General features: G+C 55.2%; 1 protein-coding gene across 4 annotated transcripts in view; it reads right to left on the reverse strand.

Annotated features, from left to right (window-relative positions):
• ARHGAP27 (Rho GTPase activating protein 27) overlaps positions 1-14,923 on the reverse strand; it is a 31,536-nt gene that overhangs the window by 8,664 nt on the left and 7,949 nt on the right. For 3 of the 4 annotated variants that reach the window (XM_040497868.1, XM_040497867.1, XM_040497870.1), the window contains 2 exons: positions 656-1,060; positions 151-333 (listed from right to left, as the gene is read on the reverse strand). In XM_040497868.1, coding sequence (XP_040353802.1) covers positions 151-333; positions 656-1,060 — 588 coding nt within the window. Of the gene's footprint in view, positions 1-150; positions 334-655; positions 1,061-4,712; positions 5,752-14,923 lie in introns of those variants that run through there. The other variant, XM_040497869.1, reaches the window with a different exon arrangement.

The following is a 14,923-nucleotide window of genomic DNA, read 5'->3' on the forward strand; positions in this document are numbered from 1 at the left end:
TCTTCTGCACCTGACCCTCCCCCCGGGGGGGGGCGGTTCTTGGAGCTTGCTCAGGAGCTGCAGTTCATGATGTTAAGGGGAGCTCCTGGTGAGGAAGAGCTGAAGAAGTGACCCAGGGGCTGTCTGCGCCCATCTGCCCGCTGCCCCTACCTGCTCCTGGGTGAAGTGGTTGGTGTAGACCGTCTGCCCCTCGGGGCTCACGTGGCAAGACCAGCCGGGGGGCGTGGCCAAGGGAGAGGCGGACCGTGGCTCACTGAAAGAGCCCACGGGGGAATAGTCCTCCTCGGGGTAACTGGTCAGCGACTCGGGGTAGTCCGTCTCAGGGGTAGGGGGCTGCAGGGTACAGAAAACGGAGTCAGAGGGCCTCAGAGCCAGTACAGACCCCTGGCCCCGCCCCCTCAGGCCAGGCCACGTCCCCTCACCAGCAGTCTGGGGGCTGCGGGGAGCAGGAGGTGGGGTCTGAGACCCTCAGAGCTACTCCGCCCTGGCCCCGCCCCCTCCCTTATCCAGGGGTCCCTTAAAGCCCCTTAAAGCCACCCGCCCACCCCGGCCAGGCCCCGCCCCCTCCCTCGTTCTCGGGGGCTGTGGGCAGCAAGGGGCGGGGGCAGAGGCCCAAAGAGACCCCGCCCACCCGGGCCAGGCTCCGCCCCCTCACCCTCTGGTCCCTGGGGCTGAGCGGGCTCAGTCCCGGCTGCATCTCCAGGTCGTCCTCGGGCTCGTCGTCGGGCTCGTCCTCCCAGACGGCCTCGCCCGTCAGCGGGTTGTAGAAGAACACCCTGCGGCTCTCCTCATCCCAGTACTGGCCCCAGTCTGTCTCGAGGCTCTCGCGGCTGCCCACCGAGGTCGGGGAGGTGGCCGGGCTGGAGGCGCCCTCAGCAGCCTCGAAGGGCGACTCCCAGGTGGTCACGCCCGTGTCCGGGTTGTAGTAGTAGGGGCGCCCGGTGCCCGCGTCCGTGTGCGTCTCCCACGCCTGGGGGCGGGGGGCCGCGGTGGCGCCGGGCGAAGTGGCCGGAGGCTGCCGCTCTACGTTCGCGTACACGGGCTCCGAGGGGTCGTCCACCTGTGGGAGGAGGGAGGGGACGTGACCTTCAGGGCATCTCCGGAGTCAGACAGTCCCGATTCGGCCACTTGCCATCTGGGTGACCTTTGGCAAGTCAGAGCACACCCCCTCCCCACCCTGCCGCGTCTGTTCCGCCGGCTGCCGGTCCGGAAATTGTAGTGAAGAGAGAATGAGGAAATATTCTTTTTTTTTTTTAATGTTTTTATTTATTTTTGAAGGAGAGAGACCATGAGCGGGGGAGGAACAGAGAGAGGGGGAGACACAGAATCCGAAGCAGGCTCCAGGCTCCGAGCTGTCAGCACAGAGTCCGACGCGGGGCTCGAACACACTAACCTGAGATCATGACCTGAGCCGAAGTCGGCCGCTTAACCGACTGAGCCACCCAGGCGCCCCAAGAATGAGGAAATATTCTTGAAAGTGCATTGTAAAGTATGCATTGTAAAGTATGAGGTGTCCCAGAGGCCTAGGGCAGTTACATTATTTATTAACAATAATAAAATATCGATAACTGAGTTCTCCCGGCTGTGCGCTCAGCGTGCACTAGACCCGGGCGGGGAGGGGAGCGCGAATCAACCGGTTGGGCAGGAGTAGAGACATGGCCTCAGACCCATTCCTTCTCCTCTCCCATTCAGGTCACACAGGGGCAGGGCCCTGCTGCATTCTACAGCCCCCACCCCTTCTTCCTTCCTGGCCCAGAAAGATCCGGGACTGGAATCAGTACTGCCTCTGGATCTGAGACTGGAACTTCCTGAATGTGGGTTTTGCAGTCCTCGGAACCAATTGCAGAGAAGGGAAAGAGCGGGGAGAGCCAGATGGGAGGGAGGAAGGAGGAGCAAAGAAAGGTGAGGCCCTCTTCCCCCTCCAAAGAGAAGTGAGGTGGGCCGGAAGCTCCCTTCACACAGCATGTAAGTCAGGGCATGCTTAACACCCTTACCGCTCTCTGCCACCTGCAGGGCAAAGTCTGTCCCACCTGCCTGCCTTCCGTCTGATTTCCTGCCATTCCTGGCCCTTTGCCTTGAACTTTACGCTCCAGTAGCCCTAGCATGCAGTTGCCGGAGGTCCCACCCTCTCTCCTGTGTCTTTTATCACAGCCTGCCTAGGCCCATCCCTGCCCCTTTCTCACCTGGAGGACTCAGGACTCAGCTCAGGTGTCAGGTTCAAGGCCCTTCCTGAGCTTCCTCTCGTGTGCCCACCACAGCCTAGCACCCTCAGCCCACCGGAGAGATAGATAGTCACATTATCAAACCCCAGGCTGCAGAGTAGCACGAGATTAATACTGTTTTCTGAGAACATATAATGCTATGAGGGAAATGCAGATTTCGACACGGTAAACAGCAGATAGTTCCAGTTATGTGTTTTCAGAAACCCTCCAAAATGCTAACAGAGGTTATCTCTGGGCAGTGTAATTATAGGGATTGGGTTTGTTTTTATTTGTTTCTTTAAACTTTTCTCTTTTCTTCTTTAAGCTTTTCTCAAAATTTTGTATAATAACCTCCCCCCCCCCCCCCCCCCCCCCCCCGCTCCTTTTCTAATCACAGAAGTTCCTCTGTTGCTGTGATGCCTTCACTGAACTGTAAACTCCCCAAGAGGGGAAGCAAGTCCTGTCAAGGTGGCTTCTCCCCAGGCCTTAGGTAGGTGCCTAAAAATCCATTCATTTGTCCCACGAAGGTTCACCTGTTCGTGCAGGCCCTGTCCTAGGCCCTGGGAATGCAGCAGTGAACAAACGGACCCAAATCCCTATTGAGCAGCTCCGGTAAATGGCCGGGGAGTCGGGAGGGAGCCGAGCAGGGTTCTGAGTGAAATGCACAGCACGTCAGGGATGATTACTGCTAACGAGGAGATAGTGTTGCAGTCTGAGAGCACCCGGTGGCAGGTCCCAGGCACGGAGGGAGGAGGAAGAGTTGGATATATCAGTTTCTCACTCCTCTCCCTCACCCCAGAAGCCCTTGTGTGGCTGAGACAGGACCCTCCACCCCACTTCTCCTTTCGCTGTGCCCACTGCAGCCCTCCTGGGCAACCTGGATTCCACCCACACCCGCCCACTGACCCTCCCCACGCACACACAAAAGGCATCTTCCTATCACTGTACTTTCGCTCCAGTCGGTCCCCCAGCCTAGAACATTCCCTGCCTACCCAAATCCTGCTCCTCTGCTGGTCCCCAGCTCCAAACGTCCTGGAGAGCCAGGCTCCATTTTACGGCCTGGTGGCGTTCTGCTCTGCTGGCCAGTTCATCGTCCACCCGTCTGCCTACCTCCTCTGACCCCAAAAGGCAGGAGGTTTTTGAGAGCAGGATCCAGGATGATGTAGCCCTCCTCAGTCACCCTCTAGCAGGCAGCCCGCTGCCCTGAAGCACACAGCCGATCCACCAAGGATACTTACTGCTAGAGTACCCGGGTCAATTCCATGCTACATTTCACAGCAGACAACAAACACACATATCCGACACTACAGGAGAGACGGGAGTTAGCTTTGAGCAGGGACTTTCTGGGAATGAGGGCTCGGCACAGGAGCCAGGAGACTCCTTGGGAGGACTAGACGCACCTCCTACCCTCCCCAGCTGGACCCACTGAGGCTGGAGGGTCATATGGGGGGTGGGTGAGCTAAGGAAGGAGCCAGGCTCTTTGGACTGGGGATTTCCACTGGCAGGCTGCTAGACTTGGCTGTGTGTCCTCGGGGAGTCCCGGGCTGGTCAGGTTGATGGGGATCTTGCACAAGGAACAGCCCTAGCAGGTAGAGGAGATACAGGGGTAGATGTCTAGGCCCCCAGCACGATAGGGCTGTCACAAGGAAGGGAAGATACAGAATCACCTTGTGGGGCTCTGGACTGCAGATCAGAGGCCTGGTGGGAGCAGAGGGCAGGGTTCCTTGGAAGGAAGCACATTCTAAGGATTGGGGCTGCTTCAGGGGGTAGTTAAGGGGCCTTCACTGGAGGTGAGCAGTTAGGGGTACTGCAGCCCTGAGGCCCCTTCAAACTCTAGAACTCTCTGCAGAACCCTCACAGTGCTAAGATAGAGGCGTTTTCCTCTCCTGGCAGAGCCACAGCCAGGATCAGACTGGAAGCCAGGTGGGGCCAGTCTCTCTGTGCCCTCTGGCCTTCAAGGGGAGGCTCGCCCAGGTTAGAGCAGGGCCCGGCGCCCCCCTGCCCACAGCTCCTGGAGGCCCAGACGACACCCCTTCGCAGCCCATCAACAGACCCTGACTAGGGCACCAACAGCTCTTGAGGCCCAGACCCCAATCATGACAGAGACACGTATGTTTTCCAAGTAGGAAAGGGGAAGTGATCTCCCACCTCAGGCCCGAGGACAGAGCTAAGAGGCGCCCTGGCTCTCACCACACCCAGCTGCCCGGCCCCCCAGCACCCCGTTTCCAGTTCCCTCCCCTCCCCGCAAACAGGTGGCAGGCCTGCCCCTCTTCCCCTCTTCCACTGATCACCCGATCACCGATGACTGATCACCGGGTCTCAGCGCCCCTCCACAGCCCCTCTCAGACCGGCAAGGCCTTGGAAAAGGAAAGAGGCAAGAAGGGAGGAGTCCCCCCAAATCTGGGAGATGTCCTGCCCCCAAACCCAGCTCACCCAGCTCCTAACAGGCCAGACGCCCTCAGCCCTCCCCATCAGAGGCCAAGCTTGCCCCCAAACGCCAGGGTCCCCTACCTGTCCCCGCAGGGCCCGACTCTGCCTCCTGGTCAGCTTGGCAATCATGTCCACCATCCTGTCCCCACTGAGCTGCTGGGACAGAGCCCTGGGAAGGCTTCAGGGGTGGAGCCAAGGGGCACAACCCCAGGGCTGGCACGGGGCAAGGGGGAAACAAGAAGTTGCTTTGAGATGGCGGGAGGCTGAGCCTCCAGCCCATTTCCTGTCAGGGCTGCGGAAGTGCTAGCCTGAGACAGAGGCTGCCTGAGAAAGGGTGGGGTGGGGGCAAGGGGGTGGTGTCTCAGGTCTGGGGTATTTTTATGCGTCCAGGGACACACCGGCCTTCCTGCGCTATGCTCTGATGACTGGCAAGTTCTGAGTCCCAGGCCAGATACAGCCGTGGGGCAGGGTGGCACCGGGACCACAGGTGGGGGAGGGGCAGGCTGTGCGGCTGGGAGCAGGCAGAGGGGGCGGTTGGGTGCTGGTGCCTGGGCTGGCATGGACAGGACGCGGAGTGGCCATCAGCTCCCCGCAGGCCCGGGGAGGATGTGATGGGGAAGGAAGAGGAAGCTTGTGTGTGTGTGTCGCGGGGTGAGCGGGGGACGTCTCAAAGAGGAAGGGGTCTGGGCAGATGTGGTATCAGAGCGAGAGCCAGTGTCTGGAGTCTTCCAGCCACACAGGGAACAGGAGGGATTTTGACCACAACACAGTCTACTCGCCTTGACTGTCTCCTCCAGCCTGGGCCACCGAGACGCATGTAGCTCCTCCACAACCCTACACCAACAGCTTCCCCGGGTCTCTCCTCTCTTCACCCTCCTATCAGGTGTCCAAACCGCAGTCCTGCACCACGGGCGCAGCCTGTCCCTGGTGAGAAGCTGCCGACTTCCTCCAGCCCAAGGACCTCCTTGTCTTCCTGACACTCTCAGAGCGGCTCCGACACCCGAGGGTCTCCCCCCTGGCAGCCCAGCTCCCAGATCAGGCTCTGACCCCCACCTTCTATCCCGGATGCCAGACCCCTCATCTTCTGCTCTCCCATTTCAGTAACCCTCCTGCCCCCAGCCCTGGCCCTCTTTTCTCCCCTGCCCATGTCCCCCAGGCCACTCCTTCCCTGCACCTACCGTGGGCTCAGGACAGGGACGTCCAAGTGGAACTAGGCGTGGTGTAGGCTTGGGGTGTGGGACATTTGGACGGACCACATCCACAGCAAGCCAGGGACCTAGGCCCTACTCTGCCCTCAAAGCTCTAGTATCACTCCCCTACCGTCCCTTGTGGGGCTCAGAAGCCTGGAACACCAGAGGCAGAGAGGCCTGGAGTCCTCCCACTTGTCACACATATGACCCATCCCACTGACCCCACCCTGAGGGACATGGTCCACACACACACACACAGGACAAATCACCAAGAGGGACGGAGCCAGGCCCAGGAGATGGGAACAGCCTGTGTACATTCCAGAGTGGCCAGAAACTCTGAGCCGGCAGCAGGGAGGAGCTGGGGCAGGAAAGGGGAGAGAGGAGGCAGGTGTGGGAACCCGGGCCCTCAGTGCCGCCCTGCTGTAGGGTTAGCAGGCAGGGTCTCCCTGGGGCAGGAACCAAGAGTGACAGTGTGGGAGACTGGGACCATAGAAAAGGCTGCCCACCTGCTGACCTTCCCCGGAAAGAAGCCTGGCCGCCATGTCTGGCGTCTCCCAGAGGGCTCTGGCCTCACACCATAGGGACTGAGCAAAACCCACACGGCTCTGGCCTGTTCTCGGTCAGGGAGGTTGGCGCCTCAGGCCTTGGGTATGGGCTTCCCCAGGCGAGATGCGACCACAGCAGCTCCCCAGTGGGGTCCTCCTCCCTCAACCACACCCTCACACCTCGCCTGGCCTCCAGAGCCACATGGTGGAGGAGGGGACAGAACAAGCCAGCTTCTCCTCGCCCCGTCTCTCCGGCCCTCCGTCCTCGCCCCCGCCTTCTCTGCAAAACCCTCACCAGTGTTGGGGCACAAGCAGGTGCAACCAGAAAATCCTATCCGTTCTCTGGGGCCGGAGGCAAAAGAAATGCCTGCAAACCAGTGACTGGAGCTTGGGGTCTGGCTCAGGTGGCTGCGGAGGGGACAGGATCTCCTTTGTCGACTCCATGCCACCCGGGTGGAGGGAGAGTTGGGAATAAACTGTGATCTTTGCCTCAGTGAGGCAGTGAGCTTAGCCAAGTGCACAGAACAGTCCTGGTGTCCCTCCCCCGAGCACGCCCTCTCCAGGACAGAGTCCGGGCCTCACCGTACCCACCCCTAGCCCTGAGTGACTCATCCAGCCGTGTGCAGTGGGAAAGCTGGGGGTCACCCCGCAGGCTCCTCAAGCCTCAGAATAGTGGGGAACCATGCCTAGAGCTGCTCCCCCCACCCCGCCCCAGGGTCTGGTGTAACTGGTTTGGGCTGGGGCCTGGACGCGGGCTAAGGCCCACGTGAGGCTCAGTGTAATCTTATTGCTTGCCCTGTAGCCTGAAAGTCCAAACACAACAGGCCGAGGTGAGGGTCTTCTCTGGGGTTTGGGCCGGAAGCATCATTTGATTCAAAGGAAAAAAGAACAGAGCAGGATTCCAGAGACAGGGCTTCTTGTATAGGTTGTGCCTTAGCTTCTCTCTGGGCAGCCCCCTGAAACTCTGGGCCTCTGTTTCTTTACCCATAGAATGGGCTGTCATTCTCCACCCCCCCCCAGCCCCCCCTTCCCTGCTCACAGGGTTGGGTTCTGTGAAAGGGCCAGGCAGGTCCCCTGAGGTTTCTACACCCAGTGGGGACGTGGGGGAGAACGCGGGGCTGAACCCCTGCTTTTCTGGCTCTGGGTTTCGACTGAGTGCCCTGAGCTCTGGACTCTGCCCGCAGCCTCTTGGCGACCTCATGGGGCTCGCTCCTCCTCGTTTGGCTCGCTCCTCCAGGCAGGTGGGGCCTGGGGTGGAGTCCCTTTGCCGCTCACACACCCTGTGCTCTGGGTGAGGCCTCCAGACACCCAGAAGGTCTCCTGCTGCTGGGCCAGGAGGAGTCAGAAACGGTCCGTCGAGGAACCTGCCGGCCAGCAAAAGCTGTCATCGTGAGCCACGGGAGGAAAATGTGCCAGGGCCCCGTCCCCTCAGACGGATCTGCACCTGCACCCACCATTCCTCCTCACTTCCCCAGTGGAGGGACCAGGGTCCCCCGTCCACGCCGACCTCCCCAACCTAGGCCCAGGGGACCCCATTGTCTCTCACTTGCTCAGAAGCTGCCTCTCCTCAGATCTCCAACTCCTCCCACCTGACTGCCTTTGGCCCTTTGGCCTTTCAACAAACTCAAGGCCTCTCCATCTTAAAAAGAGACAGCGCGCCCCTGGACCCAGCTCTCCCTGCCTTGTTTCCAGAACCCGCTTCTTGCCCGCGTGTGTGCACCTGCCATCCCGCTGTCCACGCACTCCGACGTCCAGCCCACTGCTCAGGTCTCCTACTACCTCCCCGATGACAAAGGTGGTCCTCCTTGGGCCTGATCCCCTCCGGGACTTAGTCCTTACAACCCTCTCCCTCCTCGTCTGCCTCCTCAGCCTGGGGCCCAGGCTCCTCTTCCTCCGCCCATTTCCCTGATGCCTGCTCTCACCTTTCCTTCTCACTCTACTGTCCCCGGGGAAGCCCAACCAGTTCCACTAACTTAACAACCCGCAACCCCGCCTCCAAGAGCGCAGACCCAACTGCCCCCCTGGGTGTCCTCGGTATGCCTCAAAAGCCGCATGTCCCAAACCAAGTTCACCTTCTTCCTCCTCCTTCTTCCCATCTTGGCATCATCTTGGTTGCTCAAGCAGAGACCTGGAGTCACTGAGCCAGGTGACCTGACCCGCCTAAGCCTTTCACACCTACCAGTCCCCAGGTAGCACAGGGATTAGAGGAACACCACCTCGAGGAAGCAAACATTCAGATCTAGAGTAGATGTCCTGCAGGGAATTGGTCTGGTCTCTGTGTCATGGCAGGAAGAGGGGACGGGACAGTCAAATGGAACGCATGGCCCTTGAGCCGATCCTGGTTCAAACAAACTGGCTGTGGGGCGCCTGGGTGGCTCCGTCGGTTGAGCGTCCGGCTTCGGCTCAGGTCATGATCTCGCAGTCTGTGAGTTTGAGCCCCGCGTCGGGCTCTGTGCTGACAGCTCAGAGCCTGAAGCCTGCTTCGGATTCTGTGTCTCCTTCTCTCTGCCCCTCCCCCACTCATGCTCTGTCTCTCTCTGTCTCAGAAATAAACATTAACAAAAAAATTAAAAAAAAAAAAAACTGTGAGAGATTTGTTTTAGGACAATGAAGGAGCTGTGAGTATGGCCTGGGTCTTAGATGATATGTAAGGAACTAATGTTAATTTTGTCAGATATAACAATGGTAATGGTATTGTGATTGTGGAGAAAAACATTTTTAAGAAATAGATGCTGAATTTTTTAGGGATGAGATGCGATAAAGTCTGGAATTTATTATTTCTTGGCACACACACACACAAAAGAACAAACTTGGCAAGCAGCAATCGTCAAATCTAGTAATGGGTATAATTACATTCGTTTTACTATTCTTTTTGCTTCTTTGCCTATTTGAAAATCTTCATAAGAAAAAGGGGAAAAGCATCTCCCTCAACCTTTTTTGCTATTGTGCATTCTCAGTGTTACGACTTTATGAGATGTTCCCTGTTTCTTACCCAGAAGGACTGGCCCTTCCAACTCTCCCCCTACCCTCGGTCATAATTTCTCTCCCTTTATGATGCAGCTCCGGTGCCAGGAATTCTGGAAATACGGCAGCTTAAACATGTGCTGCTTCTCCCCTTTCTCCCCCGACTGCTACGCTCCATGAAGGGGCTGTGCCAGCTGGTGGGCAGGGCTGGCTGGCCTGGGAACCCGGGAGACCCCGGGGCAGACCAGGCCCACCATGGGCTCCCAGAGGGAAGGCAAGGTGACCCCCAGGAGCTGACAGGGAGCCAAACAGGTAAGCTAGGCACTCTCTGCCCACAAGGTTGGGGAGGCCGGGAAGGCAGGGAGGGAGCAGGGAGAGCTCCTGATGGTGTCTTAGCAGGGGCCTGCCCAGCCCCCAGAGACCATCACTCCTCCGCTCCAAGCTCCAAGGGCTCCACCCCAGCACTGCGAGCAAAGACCCATAAACCCCACTCCTCTGACAAGCCAGAGGCTGGAGAGAGGCAGAGCAAACACAACCCAACCCACCGCCTTAATATAGCGGGTCCGGACGGGACGGGACGTGCTAGAGACCGATCACAAGTCATGGTGGGAAGAGGAACTTGTCAGTCAGAAGTGACAGGACAGCTGGATGGCCACCCAGAAGAAGATAATTAAAGGTGGGTCTACATCTTACTCTGTCCGCCCAAATATACCCCCGGAGGATCCAAGATTTAGACGTAACAAGTGAAACCATTGGGGCGCCTGGGTGGCTCAGTGGGTTAGGATTCGGACTTCGGCTCAGGTCATGATCTCACAGTTTGTGGGCTCAAGCCCTGCGACGGGCTCTGTGCGGACATCTCGGAGCCTGGAGCCTGCTTCGGGTTCTGCGGCTCCCTCTCTCTCTGCTCCTCCCCCACTCACGCTGTCTCTCTCTGTCTCTCAAAAATAAAATAAAACATTAAAAAATTATTTTTTTAAAAGTGAAACCATAAAAATACTCAAACAGGAAAACACGAGCAACATTCTATATTTAAAAAAGACTTTTGTAAAGGCGTCTGGTTGGCTCGGTCGCTTAAGCATCTGACTCTTGGTTTCAGCTCAGGTCATGATCTCACGGTTAGTGGGTTTGAGCCTTGCATCAGGCTCTGTGCTGACAGTGCAGAGCCTGCTTGGGATTCTTTCTCTGCCCCCCACCCCCCGCCCTCCCCCCGCCGGTCCCCTCTCTTTTTTTTTTTTTTTTTTTTTAAAGACCTTTGTAACAGAGACTCAAAATCTAAAAGCCATAACGCACATGATTTATACATTTGACCACATATATGTACTTTAAGTGGGGCGCCTGGGTGGCTCAGTCGGTTGAGCGTCCGACTTTGGCCCAGGTCATGATCTCACGGTTCGTGAGTTCGAGCCCCGCATCAGGCTCTGTGCTGACAGCTCGGAGCCTGGAGCCTGCTTCGGATTCCGTGCCTCGCTCTCTCTCTCTCTCTCTGCCCCAACCCACTCGCATTCTGTCTGTCTCTCCAAAAATAAATAAACATTAAAAAAAATTAAAGAAATAAATAAATGTACTTTAAGTAATTTGTGTGGCCAAAAAACAACATTAGCAAAGTCAAAAGACAATCTTAGGGAGATTATAACTCAGGTAAGAGATAAAGAGCTGTGTTCCCTAGTGTAGCAAAACCTCCTAGAAACCAATAAGGAAAAGACCAACAACTCAGTAGAAAAAGGAGCACAGGATACAAACAGACGGTTCACAGAGAAAGAAAAACAAACAGTCCTTAAATCTATGTAAAGATGCTCACCCTCACTGCAAAGAGAAATGCAAATTTAAGCTATCTTAAGATCCTACATTTTGCTATCAGACTGGCAGAAAACAAAATTTTGATGCGACTTGGTTGGCAAGGCCGGGGGGAATCAGACCCTCGCATTTGTGCTGGTGGGAATGTATGAGCCCCACGGGCGGGGACGGCAACTTGGCAAAATATAACAACTACCCCCTGTTTACCCTTCGACCCAGCAAACCTACTTCTGGGATTTAGCCTCGATTTACCAGCACGTGTGTGAAAGATTATTTCTTCTAGCATCGTTCACAGTTGCAAAAGATGGGAAACCATGCAACTGCCTGTCAACAGTATACTGGTTAAATATATTATGATACATCCCTAAGGTGGAAAACCTGCCCCACTAGAAGGAAGGAGACTGACCCTCTCTGTGCACAATCTCCAAGATACACTGTCAAATCAAAAAGGCAAAAAATAAGCAAGTTATAGGATTGTGTGTATTGCATGCAACCTTTATGTGAGAGAGGCGGAAAATCAAGTAATCAAATGCATATTCTTACAAGTTTGTATTTGTCTGAAGAACCAGTGAAAGAATAAAGGATTAATGAGCGTGGTGACTTGTGAGCTGATGGTGAACAGGGTATGGAAGCAGGGGTGAGAGAGAGAGAAGGAGAGAGCAGAGGAGGGGCAGAGAGAGGAGAGAGAGAACCCCAAACAGGTTCAGTGCTGTCAGCACAGAGCCCGAGGTGGGGCTCGAACTCACCAACTGTGAGATATGACCTGAGCCGAAATCAAGAGTTGGATGCCTAACAGATTGAGCCACCCAGGCGCCCCTTACTATATACTTTTTAACATTGTTTTGATTTTTAAAAACCATGAAAGTATATTATCGGACTAAAAAAAAAAAACCAAGGCTATCGGCAAGATAGAGGGGCTGGAAAACACAGTGACAACTTAAACAACAACAAAATAGAACTCTTAAGAAGATTCAAGTAAAGCCCAAAAGGAAAAAAAGACTACTTTAGAACTTAAAATATATCCCTGGACTATTCATTGGAGGCGAGGATAGTCACCCTCCAGACTCAAAGTAGTGGCCTGGAAGATAAAGCAGGAGAAATTGCTCGCAGCAAATGTACACAGAGACAGAAATGAAGGAGGCAAAGCTACAAAACTGGAGGTTCCAGTCAAGACAGCTAACTTGCAAATAAAAGAAAAAGTCAAGGAAATGATAATCCTACCACAAATAGATTTCTCTAAGGTGAAAACAGACCCAAGGCTATCTGGAAATGGACAGGGTTCCAGAAGGGAGTGCTGAGAAAAAGAATCCCCACTCTGCACACCCAAGGAGTGTTTGCTTAGGAACCCCAGGGAAGGGGGCCTGGGTGGCTCAGTCGGTTACGAATTCCGCTCAGGTCATGATCTCACGGCTTGTGAGTTCGAGCCCCGCTTCGGGCTCTGTGCTGACAGCTCGCAGCCTGGAGCCCGCTGCTTCGGATTCTGTGTCTCCTCTCTCTGCCCCTCTCCCTAAAATAAACCATCAACTACTTTGTACCCATTGTCAAACAAAATGTGGAAAGGTTGCATTATCCCATCAAAAGACAGAGTCAGCTTGGGTTTCAAAATACAGTGACAGGATATATATAAAAATCCACTTAAAAACATGATGATGTTGAGGGGCACCTGGCTGGCTCAGTCACCAGAGCACGTGACTCTTGATCTCAGGATTGTGAGTTCGAGCCCCACGTTGGGTGTAGAGATTACTTAAAAATAAAACCTTAAAAAAAAAAAAGGGTAATGTTGAAAATAAAGGGATACCGAGAGATATCACATGGGCAAAAAAGAAAATAGAATAAAATAGAGTGGCCATATTCATAAAAGAAAGGTGGAGTTTCAGGTTGAAAACACTACGCGGGATAAAGAGGGGCACCAGGTAACGACACAAAGGGACAATCTGTGATGACAGAACCGTCAAAATCTGGGCGCTCCCAACAGTGTTGTAGTTAAATATAAAAAACAAAGCCTACTAAAAATACAAGAAGAACTTTATAGAGAAAATTTGAGTGGGAGATTTAATAAATCTCTAATGGAACTGGAGTAAAAGAATAAACAGAAAGAAGTATACAAAGGAAATGCAAGTTTGACTAATATAATCAATCAGCTTGGTTTGATACATAGGGGACCTTACATCCCTTAAATAAAAAATATACGATTTTTCCAGGTCTATGAAACTCTTAGAAAAGTCATTGACTTGGTCACAAAGAAACCCATAAATAAAATTAAAAGTGGAGATTTTACAAATCCAGTAAAAAAACGAATGCTTTCCCAGTAAAATATAAAATGGCCCAAATTAGCGAGAACTGGTGGAAAACTTGAAAAGACCAAATCACGGTTGATGAGAAAAAAGTCTGCCACTGACAAAGCGCCAGGTGCAGAGGGTTTCACGGGAGAGGCTGACTTGTGGAAACCTTTAGGATTCACCTGCTGTCTCCCTTCCTTGGCCAGGAGGCAATCCTAGAGAAATTTCTCTCTGGCTAGCGAGGTTCTGGGGAGGAGGGCTCCACACAGCATCCACACCACATCGTAACTGTCAGTTGGCTTGCCAAGGTCTCCTCCCAGACAGTAAACTACCTGAGGGCAGGGACCACGCCTTGTTTTTCTTTGGCTCTCACTGCCCAGTCCAGCACCTGCCATTTACTGAATCAATGACACGGCGAGTGAAAAGTTACCGTCTCACTGTCAGCGCACCGTGATGCCCTGGGTCTGTAAAACTCTCAGACACAGAGCAAAGCAGAATGAATGGAAAGAAACCAAAATGCTAATAGTCATTAGATTGAAATTCCACCCCCCCACCCCCGTTAACCAAATATATGTAGGGATATTAAACTATTTCTATGATGGTGGGGGGGATAGTAATTTATAAATTCAGACAATTCCAGGAGCGCTCCAGTTGTGGAGATGAGGCAGGAAGGAGGCTGGGGGGGGGGGCGGGGGGCGGGGATCTGGAGGCAGGCCCCCTTCTGGCACGTTTCTTGGTTCTTCCGGCTTCCTCTCTCAGGCCCAACTGGCCCAGCCCCCAGGACAGACACGGAAGCCTGGACGGAGACCCCTGCCCTGCTCACCTGATGCCTCATGGTGGATCTCCACCCAGGGGAAGGAGAGGACGCAGGGTGGCACCTATAGGAGTCCAGAGCCTGGACACAAGGGCCCTGCAGGCCTCACTGTGCCTAAGCAGGTGCTCTGGAAATCCCCGCGCACCACAGACCTTCCTCAATTTGGCAAGAGCGAGGGACAATCCTTGCAAGAACCCCTATGTCCCTCGGACCCCGTCCTGGCAGCCCTAATTCCCTCAACGCCAACCAACATCAACTGTCCTCTGACACTCCAGTCTGGAACCCCGACCACGTTCTGATCAGCTGAGCCCGGGCCTGATGGGCTCTCCCATGCCGGGAACGGGGCACTGAGCAGCCATCGGGGTTGGCATTCATAACCAACCACCTGGTCCTTCCCACTACTGAACACAGCTCCAGGAAGGGTGGAGAAAATAGACGGAGAAAGAGGCCGGCTGCTGGGGCTCAGGAAGGAAGTGGGGAGGCAGGTGGGCCTGTCTCAGGAGACCTGGGGTGCTGAGGGGAACCAGAGACTGAGAGGTGAGGAATGGGGCCCAGGCTCAGGGGAGATCACCCAGGGGCCCCCCACGGGGCCCCAGGGGCTGACACGGGGCCTGCAGGGTGGGAGGTTGCCTTGGGAGTGGTGGGTGGCTGGGGAGGAGTACTGGCCAGGAATGTGGGGTGAGGATGGGAGGGGGGCTACCCACGG

Source organism: Herpailurus yagouaroundi, unplaced genomic scaffold (assembly GCF_014898765.1).
Source record: "Herpailurus yagouaroundi ecotype Mexico unplaced genomic scaffold, PumYag 189, whole genome shotgun sequence".
Taxonomy (NCBI): Eukaryota; Metazoa; Chordata; class Mammalia; order Carnivora; family Felidae; genus Herpailurus; species Herpailurus yagouaroundi.